At 40.8% G+C, this 15572-nt stretch overlaps 2 protein-coding genes across 5 annotated transcripts in view; both read right to left on the bottom strand.

Annotated features, from left to right (window-relative positions):
* The window catches only part of LOC110523614 (nucleus accumbens-associated protein 2), a 43276-nt gene extending 35956 nt beyond the window's left edge, over positions 1-7320 (bottom strand). For 2 of the 4 annotated variants that reach the window (XM_036977284.2, XM_090234507.1), the window contains exons 1-2: positions 7019-7320; positions 6609-6855 (exon numbers count right to left, since the gene is read on the bottom strand). The gene's annotated coding sequence lies outside the window, so the exon portion shown is untranslated. Of the gene's footprint in view, positions 1-3988; positions 4117-6608; positions 6856-7018 lie in introns of all 4 variants that reach the window. The other 2 variants (XM_036977285.2, XM_036977287.2) reach the window with 2 other exon arrangements.
* Positions 7321-12021: 4701 nt separating this feature from the next.
* tmem250 (transmembrane protein 250) lies at positions 12022-15260 on the bottom strand. The gene is made up of 2 exons (XM_036977283.2): positions 14918-15260; positions 12022-14638 (listed from the first exon to the last, which is right to left on the bottom strand). Exon 2 carries the CDS (start codon positions 14440-14442, stop codon positions 14023-14025), a length of 420 nt encoding a protein of 139 aa, XP_036833178.1. The 5' UTR covers positions 14443-14638; positions 14918-15260; the 3' UTR covers positions 12022-14022.
* Between the last annotated feature and the right edge of the window lie 312 nt (positions 15261-15572).

Genomic DNA, 15572 nt, shown 5'->3' with positions numbered 1-15572 from the left:
AAAATGTTTGGTCCCTCTGAAGGGGGTCCAATAGTCATAGTTCCCCACTGGCGTATACTATATAAAGCATTTATACGTTGTACTTCATTTTAAGGGGGACTAAGATACTGTGCGGAGTGAATAACATGGTAATTGAGATATCTTAGCATGCAATTGAGCCATCAGAAAAAGACAAGGTAAATTCAAATGCTGTCAAGACCACACAATCTCAAGACCCATTTAGTGATTGCTGGAGAGATGACTCCCATTGTATTGCGTTCCGCCTTAGAACAAATTAATTTACATTTCACCTCAAGGTCTATGGACAGATAGCCTACAGAAAAGTAATACCATTGACAGAGTGCTTCTGTATAGCCAAGTCTTATAGATACTGTAGGGAACACTTAATTTCGAAGGTCTGCTATACGTTTTATACACATTACTCTAGTTTGTTCAAAACCTATGTAAATTAATTTACTATTATGATGACAAGTCCTCATAATAAATTATTAATATGTAGTGTATTGTATGTATTCACAAATGCTAATGATACCGTACATGAACAATGACTTAATGATTACACAACTATTCATGGTCTACAAACTATTTACTGATGGTTTTATAAGTGGAAACCTTTAGGAAAAGTGCAAATAGATTCTACTGATTTCTTTTCAGCCACACCAAGACAAATCTACTCTTGTGTTTTAGTATACATTGTAAAGGGAAACTGGACTCGTGATGCTATCAAAATGTCATTCGAATTCCATAATCATCCCACCCCTCAGTACTTCTCTTCATTTGCTGTAATGTCTATGTGCTGCCATTCATAGTGAAACACTTGGAACAGTAAAAGGCACACATGCTCTCTGCCGCTCTCTCATTCTCCTCCTCTAACACACACACACACACACACACGCACACGCACACACACACGCACGCACGCACACACATGCACACACGCACGCACACACACACACGCACACAGACGCACACACAAACTGGCGTGACATCCATGCCATGTGATCTTGCCAGGCGTTATGCCAAAGGCCAACCATGTCACTTACCAGAAACCTCACACAGAGAGAAAGAGAGAGTAAGAGAGAGAGGGAGAGAAAGGGAGGGAGAGAAAATGGCTTTTAGTTTTGCAAGAGCTACTTGTCAAACCTCTCCACATGGAACACTGAAAAAGCATATGAAGCATTATGACATTTCTCTGTTATCGTCAATGTTCTTGAGGCAGTAGGTTCCAAGTCAAAAGGAGCACATTAGTTAGTCCTTATGTTAAATTAATATGGAGAGCATGTTTACTGCCCATTGTCTCAGTTCTTGGAAGACTTCCTCTAAAGCACAGAATGAGCCAAAGCAATCAAATCAGTTACCTTTCAAGAATCTTAATAGCTCTCTCTCTCTCTCTCGCCTTCAGTGAATGTGTAGGTTAATAGTTTGTCAGTTTGTATGTGTGTGTGCATGAGTTTATGTATACTGTTTAAGTAGGTGAACAGTTAAAAAAAACTCTTATCTTCTCTACTTTTCTTTTAAACCTTCCTGGTACAAGGAGTTACACTGCTCGAGCTTTCTGAGGAAAACTGAAGAAAGAAATATATAAATATTAAGCACACCTTCCTAATATTGAGATGTACACCCTTTGGCCTTCACAACAGCTTCAATTGGTCGGGGCATGGACTCTACAGGGTGTTGAAAGCGTTCCACAGGGATGCTGGCTTGTGTTGACTCCAATGCTTCTCACAGTTATGTCAAGTTGGCTGGATCTCCTTCGGGTGGTGGACCATTGTTGTTACACACGGGAAATTGTTGAGCGTGAAAAACCTAGCAGTGTTGCAGTTCTTGACACAAATTGGTGCGCCTGGCACCTACTACCATACCCCGTTCAAAGGCACCTAAATCTTTAGTCTTGCCCATTCACCATCTGAATGGCACACAATCCATGTCTCAGTTGTCTCATGGCTTAAAAATCCTTCTTTAATCTGTCTCCTCCCCTTCATCTACACTGATTGAAGTGGATTTGACATGTGACATCAATAAGGGATCACTGCTTTCACCTGGATTCACCTGGTCAGGCTATGTCATAGAAAGACAACTTGTTCCGAATGTTTTATACACTCTTTTGTTTACCACCCCTACCTTGTCACAACGCAACTGATTGGCTAATTAAGAAGGAAAGAAATTCCACAAATGTACTTTTTACAAGTCACACCTGTTAATTGAAATTCATTCCAGGTGACTACCTCCTGAAGCTGGTTGAGAGAATGCTAAGAGTGTGCAAAGCTTATTTTTACTATTTTCTATACTGTAGAATAATAGTGAGGACATAAAAACTATGAAATATGACAGCTTTGCACATTCTTGGCATTCTCTCAACCAGCTTCATGAGGTAGTCACCTGGAATGCATTTTAATTAACAGGTGTGCCTTGTTAAAAGTTCATTTGTGGAATTTGTTTCCTTCTTAATGTGTTTGAGTCAATCAGTTGCATTGTGACAAGGTAGGGGTGGTAAACAGAAGATAGCCCTATTTGGTAAAAGACCAAGTCCATATTATGGCAAGAACAGCTCAAATAAGCAAAGAGAAATGACAGTCCATCGTTACTTTAAGACATGAAGGTCAGTCAATCTGTAAAGTTTAAACAAGTGCAGTCACAAAAACCATCAAGCACTATGATGATACTGGCTCTCATGAGGACCGCCAAAGGAAAGAAATACCCAGAGTTACCTCTGCTGCAGTGGATAAGTTCATTAGAGTTAACTGCACCTCAGAAATTGCATCCCAAATAAATGATTAACAGAGCTCAAGTAACAGACACATCTCAACATCAACTGTTCAGAGGAGATCGGACCATCATTTGTTTTTCAACAAGACAATGACCCAAAACACACCTCCAGGCTGGGTAAGGGCTATTTGACCAACAAGGAGAGTGATGGAGTGCTGCATCAGGTGACCTGGCCTCCACAATCAGCCGACCTCAACCCAATTGAGATGGTTTGGGATGAGTTGGACCGCCGAGTGAAGGAAAAGCAGCCAACAAGTGCTCAGCATATGTGGGAACTCCTTCAAGACTGTTGGAAAAGCATTCCAGGTGAAGCTGGTTGAGAGAATGCCAAGTGTGCAAAGCTGTCATCAAGGCAAAGGGTGGCCACTTTGAAGACTTAAAAAAAAAACGTATGTGGTTTCTACATGATTCCATATGTGTTATGTCATAGTTTTGATGTCTTCACTATTATTCTACAATGTAGAAAATAGTCAAAATAAAGAAAAACCTTGAATGAGTGGGTGTGTCCAAACTTTTGACTGGTACTGTATATATCTGACAAACAATCCACTGTTGACCAAACAAGAACCAATGCCATGCTACACCATCTACAGTTTGTCATCTTCCATCCAATATGCCAACATTAGTTCATATAATGCAACATTCAACTTCGCTAGTTAGGCTCTATTGATAGGACAACCCACACTGTAGCTAAGGCCAGACACAATCTGAGAAGGCAGAATTTCCTTAAGCCCTCAGAAATGATTTGAAATGAACAATATAATCAACATATCAAATCAAACACTGCTACTACAAATGCACTGTAATGGTAACAGAATAACTACAAATTAATTGACTAGATATTCTCAGAATTCTTGAAAGATGGTGAAAAACATCTCTACAGATTGTGTCTCACCATTCCAGATAAACATCTAGCAAACTTTATTTTCAGTCCATTTCAGACAATAATCCCAAGACACATATTATATGGGGAAAAAGTGGAGAAAATGGAAATAAAAAAGTTTTGAAAACATACCAATAACTAAACACACACACACGTCAAACAGAATCAGGCAGCACAGTATGACAGAACCCACTTCACATCTAAATGACAGGAACTGTGTACTGGACTCAGTTGACGTCATGATGGGATCTGTGACAACACTGCTGGCCCAGAGCAACCAATACATACATACAGTAAAGATGATGAGTAAATAATGTATGTCTGCCCTGTATCACCTACCATGCACACTGCCATCCCATTGCCTCATCATCATCTCTAGATGGCCTCACAGAAAGAAGCCAGATGGGTAGGGCCTTTTTACACAGAGCATTTGTAGTGTGGTCCCTCCCTCCCTCTCGTCAAGTGCACTAGTTAAACCAAGGAGCCAAATAGACAGAAATCAAGGCGTTATTTTTCAGCTAGCACTGTAAACAAAGAATTAGAATCTCATCTCAAATATTGGTTGTCAAATGAATAACATTTACTCCCAAATACTATAAGTGAAATATTTTCTCGCACTCAAAGCACCAAGTACAGTAGCAACAGTAGTACAAAAAGATGTACTGGTAAAGCAACATAGTGGGTGAGTCCTACAATGCTGGATAATAAACACAGAGGTGGAAGGTGACAGTAAACCTAAACATTTCCTTTACAGTTGATCGCTCCGATGTTAAAGAGTCCATACTGTTCAGCCAAGCGTCTGATGAAGGGTGAAGCCAGTTAAGCGAACCCTACAACCTCTCTCTCTCTCTCTCTCCCTCTTTCTCTACCCTTTCTCCCCATGTACGTGTCTCTAACTGTGTGTGTGTCTCTCTCTCTCTTCTCACCGCCCCCCTTTGCCCCCCGTGGAATGTTTCGTAGTGTGGAGCCTATGGAGGAAGGGCATCCCAGGACACAGCATACAAAAATACAGCTGTTGGGCGCCATCACAGTGTTTGGCAGCCGTCCAACTCAAAGATGGGCGACGGTAAAGGCCTCGGGTTGAGAAAAAAAAGAACACTCTTTCCATGTATGTCGTTGTTAAACATTAAAGATAAGAACTTGGCAGTACACCTCGTGGCCCTCACTGACTTCCCAGCAATAAAGCAAAGAACTATGATAGAGGTGTCATCGTGTGGAGTCTATAGACAGGCAGGCACGTACAGACCTACACACAAACATACACTGAGCCTTTAGGTTTAGATTGAGATCATAAGCAGAGTGTTGGGAGTCTCTCTGTCTGTATATCCTTCTCTTGTTTGGTATGACAGCTGAGATGGATTTCACAGTGTTGAGAGCTGTGTGTGAAAGGCAAACCTGTAGGCTTGGAGTGCTGGATGTCAGCCATGTTAGTTAAAGCTACACACACACACACACAAGAAGCAAATGAGGCCAACCTCTAACCTGACACCGCCCATTCCACCTCATATTGATGAAAACATCTTGGAAAGATAAAATAGAGGGGCCATCTTGCAATGTACTGGTCTAAGAGTTATGAATCATCTCTAAACAAGAAACACTAAACAACAGAAAGTGTGTGTGTGTGTGTGTGTGTGTGTGTGCCTGCGTGCGTGCATATGTGTGTGTGTGTGTGTGTGTGAGAGAGAGAGACAAAAATAGAGAAAGACAGCAAGAGAGAGAGAGCGAGAGAGAAAGAGAGAGAAAGTGAGAGTAAGAGGGAGAGCAGGAAATGAAGAAATTGCCACGAGCTACATGCAAGGCCCAAACAATACAGTAGGCATTGTGTGTAGTCACATGTCAGGGGTTTCATGGGATGCAGACAGTAACACAGAAGTCAGACCCCAGGTCATAGAGAAGCAGTGATCCAGTATGGTACTGTCAGAGTAAATGGTTGTAAATCAGGGACTCTGTCAAAATTCTGCAATTTTTAGCCAACAAACAGCATGGATGTAGCCTATTGATTCCATCGAATCAATAATGGACTATATCAACTGTACTATGCATTTATTCACAAACAACATAATTTATAAGTATCCTATGGAGACACGTGAATAAGGCAGGCACATTCAAACGAGTACAGACCCATAATACAGTATCAGATAGAATTATAAGAAAACATCTTGCATACATTTATAAGCACTTCTCTAAACTGAAACCTTTATAGTCTACTCCTAATGCTTTGACAGGTATAGATTGATTTTCTGTACACTATGACTTAACATGTTAAGTTAGCACTGAGGACATAAAAGTACTAATATATATAAGGTGGTTTAATCCTATATTAATAGCACACAATATGCCGGTCTGATTGCAGTGAGTTACTGTAGCCTCTTTCATTTGGATACCATAACTTTAAGATCCACAGCTATGAATAGGCTACATGGTATGCAACATATGTGTGGGTCTATGGTTAGGCATGTGTTGTATAATGCCTACAGCCTACAGGGGTGCGTTTTTGGTTGAACTTGATAATGACGCAATGACCGATATCATTCCACTTTCGCCACTCATCCTGTTTGAAACATTGCAGGATATCTTGTTGACTAATAAAAAGTGTTACATTTCATACAGTTAATTGGCAAAGTATCATAACATTTAAAAACATCTGCACACATTCCTGTAGTCTACTTGAGGGTTATATTTTTCGGAAATTCAGTTGCATTAAATCAACATCATGGTTCTAACAAAACCTCAAAATCTACGAAATTGTTATTCTACAAAACTATTAAAGTGAAATATCTGTTTAGCCTATGTCAATGTCGCTATGTCATCCGATAATTGATGTAGGCTATCAAGCGATGGATATGAAAGATGGGTAGATTAACTCTACATTACGAGGAAATAAAACATGGCAAAAACATATGCGTTAAATAAACATTATAGGCGTGTATATCAAACCAAGATGAAGGCGAATGTTTACCCGGTATGTCGGTCCTCCATAAAAGGGAAGACAGTAGTCGGCACTCGGCACAGCGTTATTTCTTCAGATGTAAAGTTTGCAGGGTCCGTGGCCGTTTGTAGCACAGGCAGGCCCCGAGTGCACCTCGATTGCTAGCTCCAAGGACTGTATCGCTCGCTCTCCTATCTTGAACGATCGCCCCCCATCTCTCTCCTTCTTTGCGTGCCTCTAGTCCTTGTGCCGGGTGTGAATTCCGATCACATGGACGCTATATGAATTGTGCGCAGACTGACATCATTATACATGTGATATACTTTCATCAAGACAGCCCAGGCGTCTAGAGGCTACTGTATAGTCTTTCAGATGTTACTGTACTTTATTGTAAATACAATAAACAGTTGCCATAAAGGACATGTGGTAGGCGTACTCACCTTTTAGTTGACACCTTTACATGAACTCGATACACTCTGATGAGTCTTAAATGCGTATTTCCAAACCAAATTGTATTCATATGACAGAATTCAAGACAAAGGAAGCAGCTATACTTGACCAAGTGAATTGTTTTACTCTATGAAGGGTGCGCTCTGGAGTGCATTTACATGCACGGTTAACTCACGTGGCCTATGCGACGACTGTTGCATGACGTGCATGTGTGTAGTTTATAACTTTGGGGACCGACTGCGGGCTACATAACATAACTGTCCCCTAACTACTGTATCCGTTTTACTGTAGTGAATCCACATACCACCCCCTAATGTCAGAAAAGAAAATTGATATACATTCACTGACATGCCTCAGTCCATCCATGACTACAGTATATACTGTATTTCCATCAAATCTGATATATTTAATGTTTGTAAGCCATGCCCTTAAGCCTTAACTAACTGTGCTTTTCGAAACCTAAAGCAGTTGATCTTAACTATGTCTGATTGATAATTAAAATGAGCCAGAAAATAGTCCCACAAATCATTAAACATATTTGAATGTGTGCATATCAACACTGGGTTGCAGTGTGTACTATGCCCACTGGTTATATAAATCCATTTGTAATGGGGTTCAAATCACTCTGTCATTATTACTGTATACATTTTAGAATGTATCCTAATGTACAGTATATCCTTATACAAGTCAATATTGTAAAATAACTATTACAACACAATAGGGAAATGTGTCTATACAGTACCAGTCAAAAGTTTGGACACACCTACTCATTCAAGGGTTTTTCTTTATTTTTTACTATTTTCTACATTGTAGAATAATAGCGAATACATCAATACTATGAAATAACACTTATTGAATCAAAGTGGCCACCTTTTAACAAGAGTATGCAAAGCTGTCATGAACGTATCCTCTGCAGCAAAGGTAACTCTGGGTATTCCTTTCCTGTGGTGGTCCTCACGAGAGCCAGTTTCATCATAGCGCTTGATGGTTTTTGCGACTGCACTTGAAGAAACTTCAAAAGTTCTTGAAATTTTCCGGATTGACTGACCTTCATGGCTTAAAGTAATGATGGACTGTATTTTCTCTTTGCTTATTTGAGTTTTTCCTGACATAAAATGGGCTTCGTCTTTGACCAAATAGGGCTATCTTCTGTATATCAACCCTATCTTGTCACAACACAACTGATTGGCTCAAATGCATTATGAAGGAAAGAAATTCCACGAATGAACTTAACAAGGCACACCTGTTAATTGAAATGCATTCCGGGTGACTACCTCATGAAAGCTGGTTGAGAAAAGCTAATAGTGTGCAAAGCTGTCGTCAAGGCAAAAGGTTGCTACTTTGAAGAATCTCAAATATAAAATAGATTTAGATTTGTTTTAACACTTTTCTTTATTCCATATGTGTCATTTCATAGTTTTGATGTCTTCACTATTATTCTACAATGTAGAAAATAGTAAAAAATAAAGAAAAACCCTTGAATGAGTTGGTGTGGAGCTGGGTTCATCCAAAGTCTTGGGCATGTCCCAAATCATTCAAATGGTTTTCTTAACTCCTTTCCTTAATATTGAGCGCTGATCTGAAACAGACTGACTAGAGAAAGCAGTATGGTGGAAACTCAGCTCTCTTACCGTTTAAGTACTGAAACAGAAGCTGTGACTATAACTAGTGCTCCATTTGTAACCAATTGGGAAGTGGGATTTTACCACACTACTGGAGAAATATCCACTTGAATGGCCTCTAACTGATAATTACTAGTGTGAAACTCATCCATCATCCTGAGCTCCCACATGCTGACCTCTGACGTCACTTAACTCGGAAATGACCTGGATAACAGAATTTTCTGCAGTTAAATGCAACAAAAACATTGCTTTTTATAAATGATCTGTTAATATGGTTTTTGAACACTATAATTTGTTAACAAGCATGATAACTGCACTTATAGTTTATGGTTTACACAGTTTGCTGGCCATTAGCCAATCGGCGTTTCTGAACAAGTTCAAAGCATGTGAATGCATCCAACTGGTATTTACGACTTCACAACTGGTTGATTCACACCTCTCACTTGGTTACGAATGCAGCATTGGGCACGGACCTTCTCCTGGACAGGCCCTAGGGTTGCAGGAAAGGGAACAAGGAAAGGAGAAATTAAGCAGGATCTTGGTACTTAAAATGAACAATGAGACACAGTTATAATCACTGATAGATAAATGTTATGAATAGGTTTTCATTCAATAATTTCAGCCTGTCCTTACCAGATCAGTCCTAGTGTAGGAAAGAAGATGAGGAAAGGAGGCTATATAAGGCCATTGGGACACAGCCATGGCCATTGTTATGGTTGGCAGAGACCGAAGGTGTCTGGCTGTGATTGGCTACTGTGTTCTCAGGGAGGCAGAACAGAGCGCTGTCTCTGTGAGAGCGATTCTGGGACCATGTGAGGAACTACATTTTGATATTATGAGCTCTTCACCCAAAGCCACTCACAATAACTAACTTGCATTGTTACAGACTCGATGACACAGCCCCAGCAACAGGCCATGTCCATGGCAGATATTATTGGTATCAATAAGACAATATGTACACAGGCTTATCCATATATTTTACAGCACAATACATTAGCTTTTTTTTTCTCAACAGAGGATGTATAAAATAATAATGTTAGCTACAAATATAATGTCTGTCACCTGGGGAGTCAATTTAAACACCCATACTGAACATATCCTTTATTTTTAGAATTAAACATTGTCACTTGTTTTCCTCCAGTCATACAAGACAGCATGTTTTTTTCCTTCTAGAGTGTTGAGGGGCATACTATCCCTCATACGCCAAACTAAAGTAAGATTCATTATTACAGAAGTCTTAGTAATATGGTATGTACGCACCCACATTTTGCAGGCAAATAGCACCAAGGCGTGCCACTCAGGGATTCTTGAAAGTCAGGACAGTCCTTGCCGGCAGGGAAACTTTATTTTTTTATACAGTGGGTCAAAAAAGTATTTAGTCAGCCACCAATTGTGCAAATTCTCCCACTTAAAAAGATGAAAGAGGCCTGTAATTTTCATCATAGGTACACTTCAACTATGACAGACAAAATGAGAAAAAAAATCCAGAAAATCACATTGTAGGATTTTTAATGAATTTATTAGCAAAATATGGTGGAAAATAAGTATTTGGTCAATAACAAAAGTTTATCTCAATACTTTGTTATATACCCTTTGTTGGCAATGACAGAGGTCAAACATTTTCTGTAAGTCTTCACAAGGTTTTCACACACTGTTGCTGGTATTTTGGCCCATTCCTCCATGCAGATCTCCTCTAGAACAGTGAGGTTTTGTGGCTGTTGCTGGGCAACACGGACTTTCAACTCCCTCCAAAGATTTTCTATGAGGTTGAGATCTGGAGACTGGCTAGGCCACCCCAGGACCTTAAAATGCTTCTTACGAAGCCACTCCTTCGTTGCCCGGGCGGTGTGTTTGGGATCATTGTCATGCTGAAAGACCCAGACACATTTAATCTTCAATGCCCTTGCTGATGGAAGGAGGTTTTCACTCAAAATCTCACAATACATGGCCCCATTCATTCTTTCCTTTACACGGATAAGTCGTCCTGGTCCCTTTGCAGAAAAACAGCCCCAAAGCATGATGTTTCCACCCCCATGCTCCACAGTAGGTATGGCATTCTTTGTCTTCCAAACACGACGGGTTGAGTTTTTACCAAAAAGTTATATTTTGGTTTCATCTGACCATATGACATTCTCCCAATCTTCTTCTGGATCATCCAAATGCTCTCTAGCAAACTTCAGACGGGCCTGGACATGTACTGGCTTAAGCAGGGGGACACGTCTGGCACTGCAGGATTTGTGTCCCTGGCGGCGTAGTGTGTTACTGATGGTAGGCTTTGTTACTTTGGTCCCAGCTCTCTGCAGGTCATTCACTAGGTCCCCCCGTGTGGTTCTGGGATTTTTGCTCACCATTCTTGTGATCATTTTGACCCCACGGGGTGAAATCTTGCGTGGAGCCACAGATCGAGGGAGATTATCAGTGGTCTTGTATGTCTACCATTTCCTAATAATTGCTCCCACAGTTGATTTCTTCAAACCAAGCTGCTTACCTATTGCAGATTCAGTCTTCCCAGCCTGGTGCAGGTCTACAATTTTGTTTCTGGTGTCCTTTGACAGCTCTCTGGTCTTGGCCATAGTGGAGTTTGGAGTGTGACTGTTTGAGGTTGTGGACAGGTGTCTTTTATACTGATAACAAGTTCAAACAGGTGCCATTAATAAAGGTAACGAGTAGAGGAGGAGCCTCTTAAAGAAGAAGTTACAGGTCTGTGAGAGCCAGAAATCTTGCTTGTTTGTAGGTGACCAAATACTTATTTTCCACCATAATTTGCAAATAAATTCATTAAAAATCATTTTTTCTTTTTCATTTTGTCTGTCATAGTTGAAGTGTACCTATGATGAAAATTACAGGCCTCTCTCATCTTTTTAAGTGGGAGAACTTGCACAATTGGTGGCTGACTAAATACTTTTTTGCCCCAATGTAGTTTTATACTTTATAAAGGGGTATTTAAAATAATATATTTTCAATATTATACATTTCCATATCGGCTCTGTAACTTGAAATTCCATTGTCCTGAGCAAAGGATGCCAATTTGAAACTCTCTCTCAAAAAAAACTGCCAATAGTTAATGTAAACTGAAAAATGACCTTATGTAGTTTCTTGCAATAGCCCCTTGAGTATTTCTCTCAAAAACTGTAATTCCTAAAAAATGTGTCCGGTGATGTTGTGAACTCCGTCACATTTAAAATCCTAAATGAATCAGGAATGAGCATGGTCAGCTCCACCATTCATGTCCCCATTATACATGTATGTAATGCAACAAGGCCACACATGGTCTGTCATTTAAAAAAAAACTTTTGATAGATTTAAACAAAACATTGAAATCACCACGGTGACAAGTTCACAACCATAAACTCCATCTGCATGATAGGATATTAATTTTGGAACAAATATATATTTTTATTTTATTTAACTAGGCAAGTCAGTTAAGAACAAATTCTGCTTTACAATGACGGCCTACACCGGCCAAACTTGGACGACACTGGGCCAATTGTGCGCCGCCCAATACGATCCCAATCACGTCCGGTTGTGATACAGCCTGGATACGTTAGAATAAGTTCGATTTTTGAGTCATACAGCAACTCCGGAAGAACACATTTGCTACTTTGTAAAGCACTTTAATGAAGATGAAAAAATAGTTTTTTTGTCAACTCCGTAAAACATCAACTCTGTCAGATTTTTGTCTAACATCAACTCCGTCAGAGTGCTGAAAGATCTAATATAATGGTTATATTTCTATTGGGGGTTTTCAAATAAAACATTTTTGTACATTTGACAAATGTTTCTATTGAAGCAAAAATGTCAATGTTTTGAGTATTTGTTGTCAACTCCGTCAGTGGCTTGTCAACTCCGTCAATGATGGCCAGCCCTATTAAAATCGATATGCGTTAACATTCAGAAAAAAATAATTTAAATCACTGTTCTGCAACACATGCTTCAACTATTGACACATTTGCTGTGCTAGACCGAAGGGATAATGTTTGCTTTATAAACGTTGTTTTATGTTTTAAATCAGGAAAAACATGCCAAAATGCTAACAAAATTAGTCCTGAAGCATTATATAGCGCTATAAAACAAAACAAAAAGAAGTTTGGAGATTAGATTATTCAAATATGTAATAATACCCGTGTTAGAATGAAACAAGCAAGGCCTTTAAACACTTGTTGGACAATACATGTAAAAATGAAATGCCTTTTATGGTGTCTGACAGAGTTGACATAAATCCAGTTAGTTGCATTTAAAAAATATATATATACAGAATTAGGTTGTTCCTTTACATGGTTTGATAGCTAATATACACTACATGACCAAAAGTATGTGGATACCTGCTCAATGAAAATCTCATTCCAAAATCATGGGCATTCATATGGAGTGGTTTTCCCTTTGCTGCTATAACAGCCTCCACTCTTCAGGGAAGGCTTTCCACTAGATGTTGGAACATTGCTGTGGCGACTTGCTTTCAGCCAGACACAAGAGCATTATGAGGCCTGGCACTGATGTTCGGCGATTGGGCATGGCTCGCATGGCTCATCCCAAAGGTGTTTTATAGGGTTGAGGTCAGGGCTCTGTGCAGGCCAGTCAAGTTCTTTCACACCAATCTCGACAAACCATTTCTGTATGAACCTCGCTCCAGGACATCCTTCCTCCTCCAACAAACTTTACAGTTGGCACTATTGGAGCAGGTAGCGTTCTCCTGGCATCCGACAAATTCAGATTAGTCCGTTGGACTACCAGATGGTGAAGCGGGATTCATCACTCCAGAGAACGCATTTCCACTGCTCCAGAGTCCAATGGTGGCAAGCTTTACACCATTCCAGCCGACGCTTGTCATTGCACATGGTGGTCTTAGGCTTGTGTGTGGCTGCCTTTTTGTGGCTAAGTCCTCAACGTTTCCACTTCACAATAACAGCACTTACAGTTGACCGGGGCAGCTCTAGCACGGCAAAATTTTTACGAATTGACTTGTTGGAAATGTGGCATCCTATGATGGTGCCACGTTGAAAGTAACTGAGCTCTTTAAGTAAGTCTACTGCCAATGTTTGTGTATGGAGATTGCATGGCTGTGTGCTTGATTTTATACAACTGTCAGCAAAGGGTGATCCTGAAATAGCCAAATCCACTAATTTGAAGGGCTGTCCACATACTTTTCTGTGTGTGTATGTGTGTGTGTTTGTGAAAAAAAGTATGATTGTCTGGTCTTTCATGAATTCCTGCACTATATAATCTGACCACCTTTTATTCCTGGTCATCCTCACGCCTTCATCACAACTGCTGCTGTGTGTAGTGTTTTGGTACAAAATGGCTGCCGTGCATCACTCAGGTGGATGTCTGACATTGGCATAAAACAGTGATCCATGGTCTGTTGTAACCAGACGCTACATGTCCACAAACACCAAGAAGCACCAGCCCAGGCCTCCCACCAGGAACATTGTGACCTGCATACTGTAGATGAACAGGTTGTTGAGCACCCCAAAGTCAAAGCGCCGGTGTCCTAGCAACAGCAGGATCACGGACAGCTTGTACTGCAGCCGCAAGAAAAGGCGCGCGCTCACGTACTGCAGGCAGAAGAGAGCAGACAGCGACACCCAGAGGAGGGAGGTCAGAAGGCTGCAGCCAAAGTAGAGCAGGAAGCGCAGGAAGCCGTACATGCAGCGCGAGCGCAGGTACAGGTCAAAGTTGTTGTACTTGGTGCGCACAAGCTGGGTGGTGCGCGCCGGCCCGCAGGCTGAGTGCATGCAGGTGGTGTGGGGGCCATGGAAGCTGCGCACTCGCCGAGGGATAGGGATCACAGGCATGAGTGGGTGAATTGAGGTCTAGGTTTCTGCGGGGAGTCCCGGCAACAGGCTTCGTCCTCTGCTTCAGGGGTGGTGAAGGTTAGCATCATTGGCTGGCTTTTAGTGCTTAGCAAGGGGACCACAGGCATGGAATGTAGGTCTCTGATTAGGCCTGTTTGGTGTATGTTGCTACGTGCATCCAAAAGGCAACAGGGCTCTGTAAAGAGGGAACAACATATTTACAAATACACATGGACAAGGAGCTCTCCATCTCTCTCTCTCTCACACACGCACACACACACACACACACACACACACACACACACACACACACACACACACACACACACACACACACACACACACACACACACACACACACACACACACACACACACACACACACACACACACCACACACACACACACACACACACCTATTATAGATGTAACCTAGACTTGGTCACTAGGCCTAATGTGCTCAAATTGTACACACCGTTCGTTTAGAAAATGGACATTGAGTTTTCTTGAAAGATGTCGTGAACACTGAATTCTCAGCAATCGATTCGATGCTGCATGACTTTCTCAAACGTCTTCCTATTCACCACAATGGTGGTGGTGCGCTCTGAAACGACTGATGCAGGTCAACATGTTATAACTCGTTGCACAAAGATATATACACAAAGTAACAAACTGAGTAGTTGCAGCAATTCCCTCGGATACCACGTTCCTTTGATATAAATGGCTATACTTGCTAATGTAACTCAACAGCGGCGGTAGGGTGTTGCTCTGACAACCGGTGAATACGTCCTGTCGTAAAATATTTGTCATTCTTCTCAAGACAAAATCTGAAATTTAAAGGAGAAGAGCTCTAATTATTTGGGATTTTACTGTAGCCAATACAGTACCACAGTATGATTCATAATACCCAGCAGTCAAATAGGGAAATGGTTCCAATCGTTTTTCCATAGGGAATTTAAGAAACACTTAAAATATGGTCTATGTTTCGTGTAGGCGTACCCTGGTGTGACCTTTTGATAACCGTGTAAATCTCTCTAGGACAAGGTGACTTTTATCAATATATTTACCTGCAAAAAAATAAATGTTAATTAGCTGCTAATGGGGCTATCATAAAGAACTGCAAATACCAT

The sequence above is a fragment of the Oncorhynchus mykiss genome, chromosome 5 (genome assembly GCF_057628025.1).
Source record: "Oncorhynchus mykiss isolate SJ-2025 chromosome 5, ASM5762802v1, whole genome shotgun sequence".
NCBI classification, from domain to species: domain Eukaryota; kingdom Metazoa; phylum Chordata; class Actinopteri; order Salmoniformes; family Salmonidae; genus Oncorhynchus; species Oncorhynchus mykiss.
The sequence above is the reverse complement of the archived record's forward strand: the minus strand, read 5'-3'. Positions and strand labels throughout refer to the sequence as shown.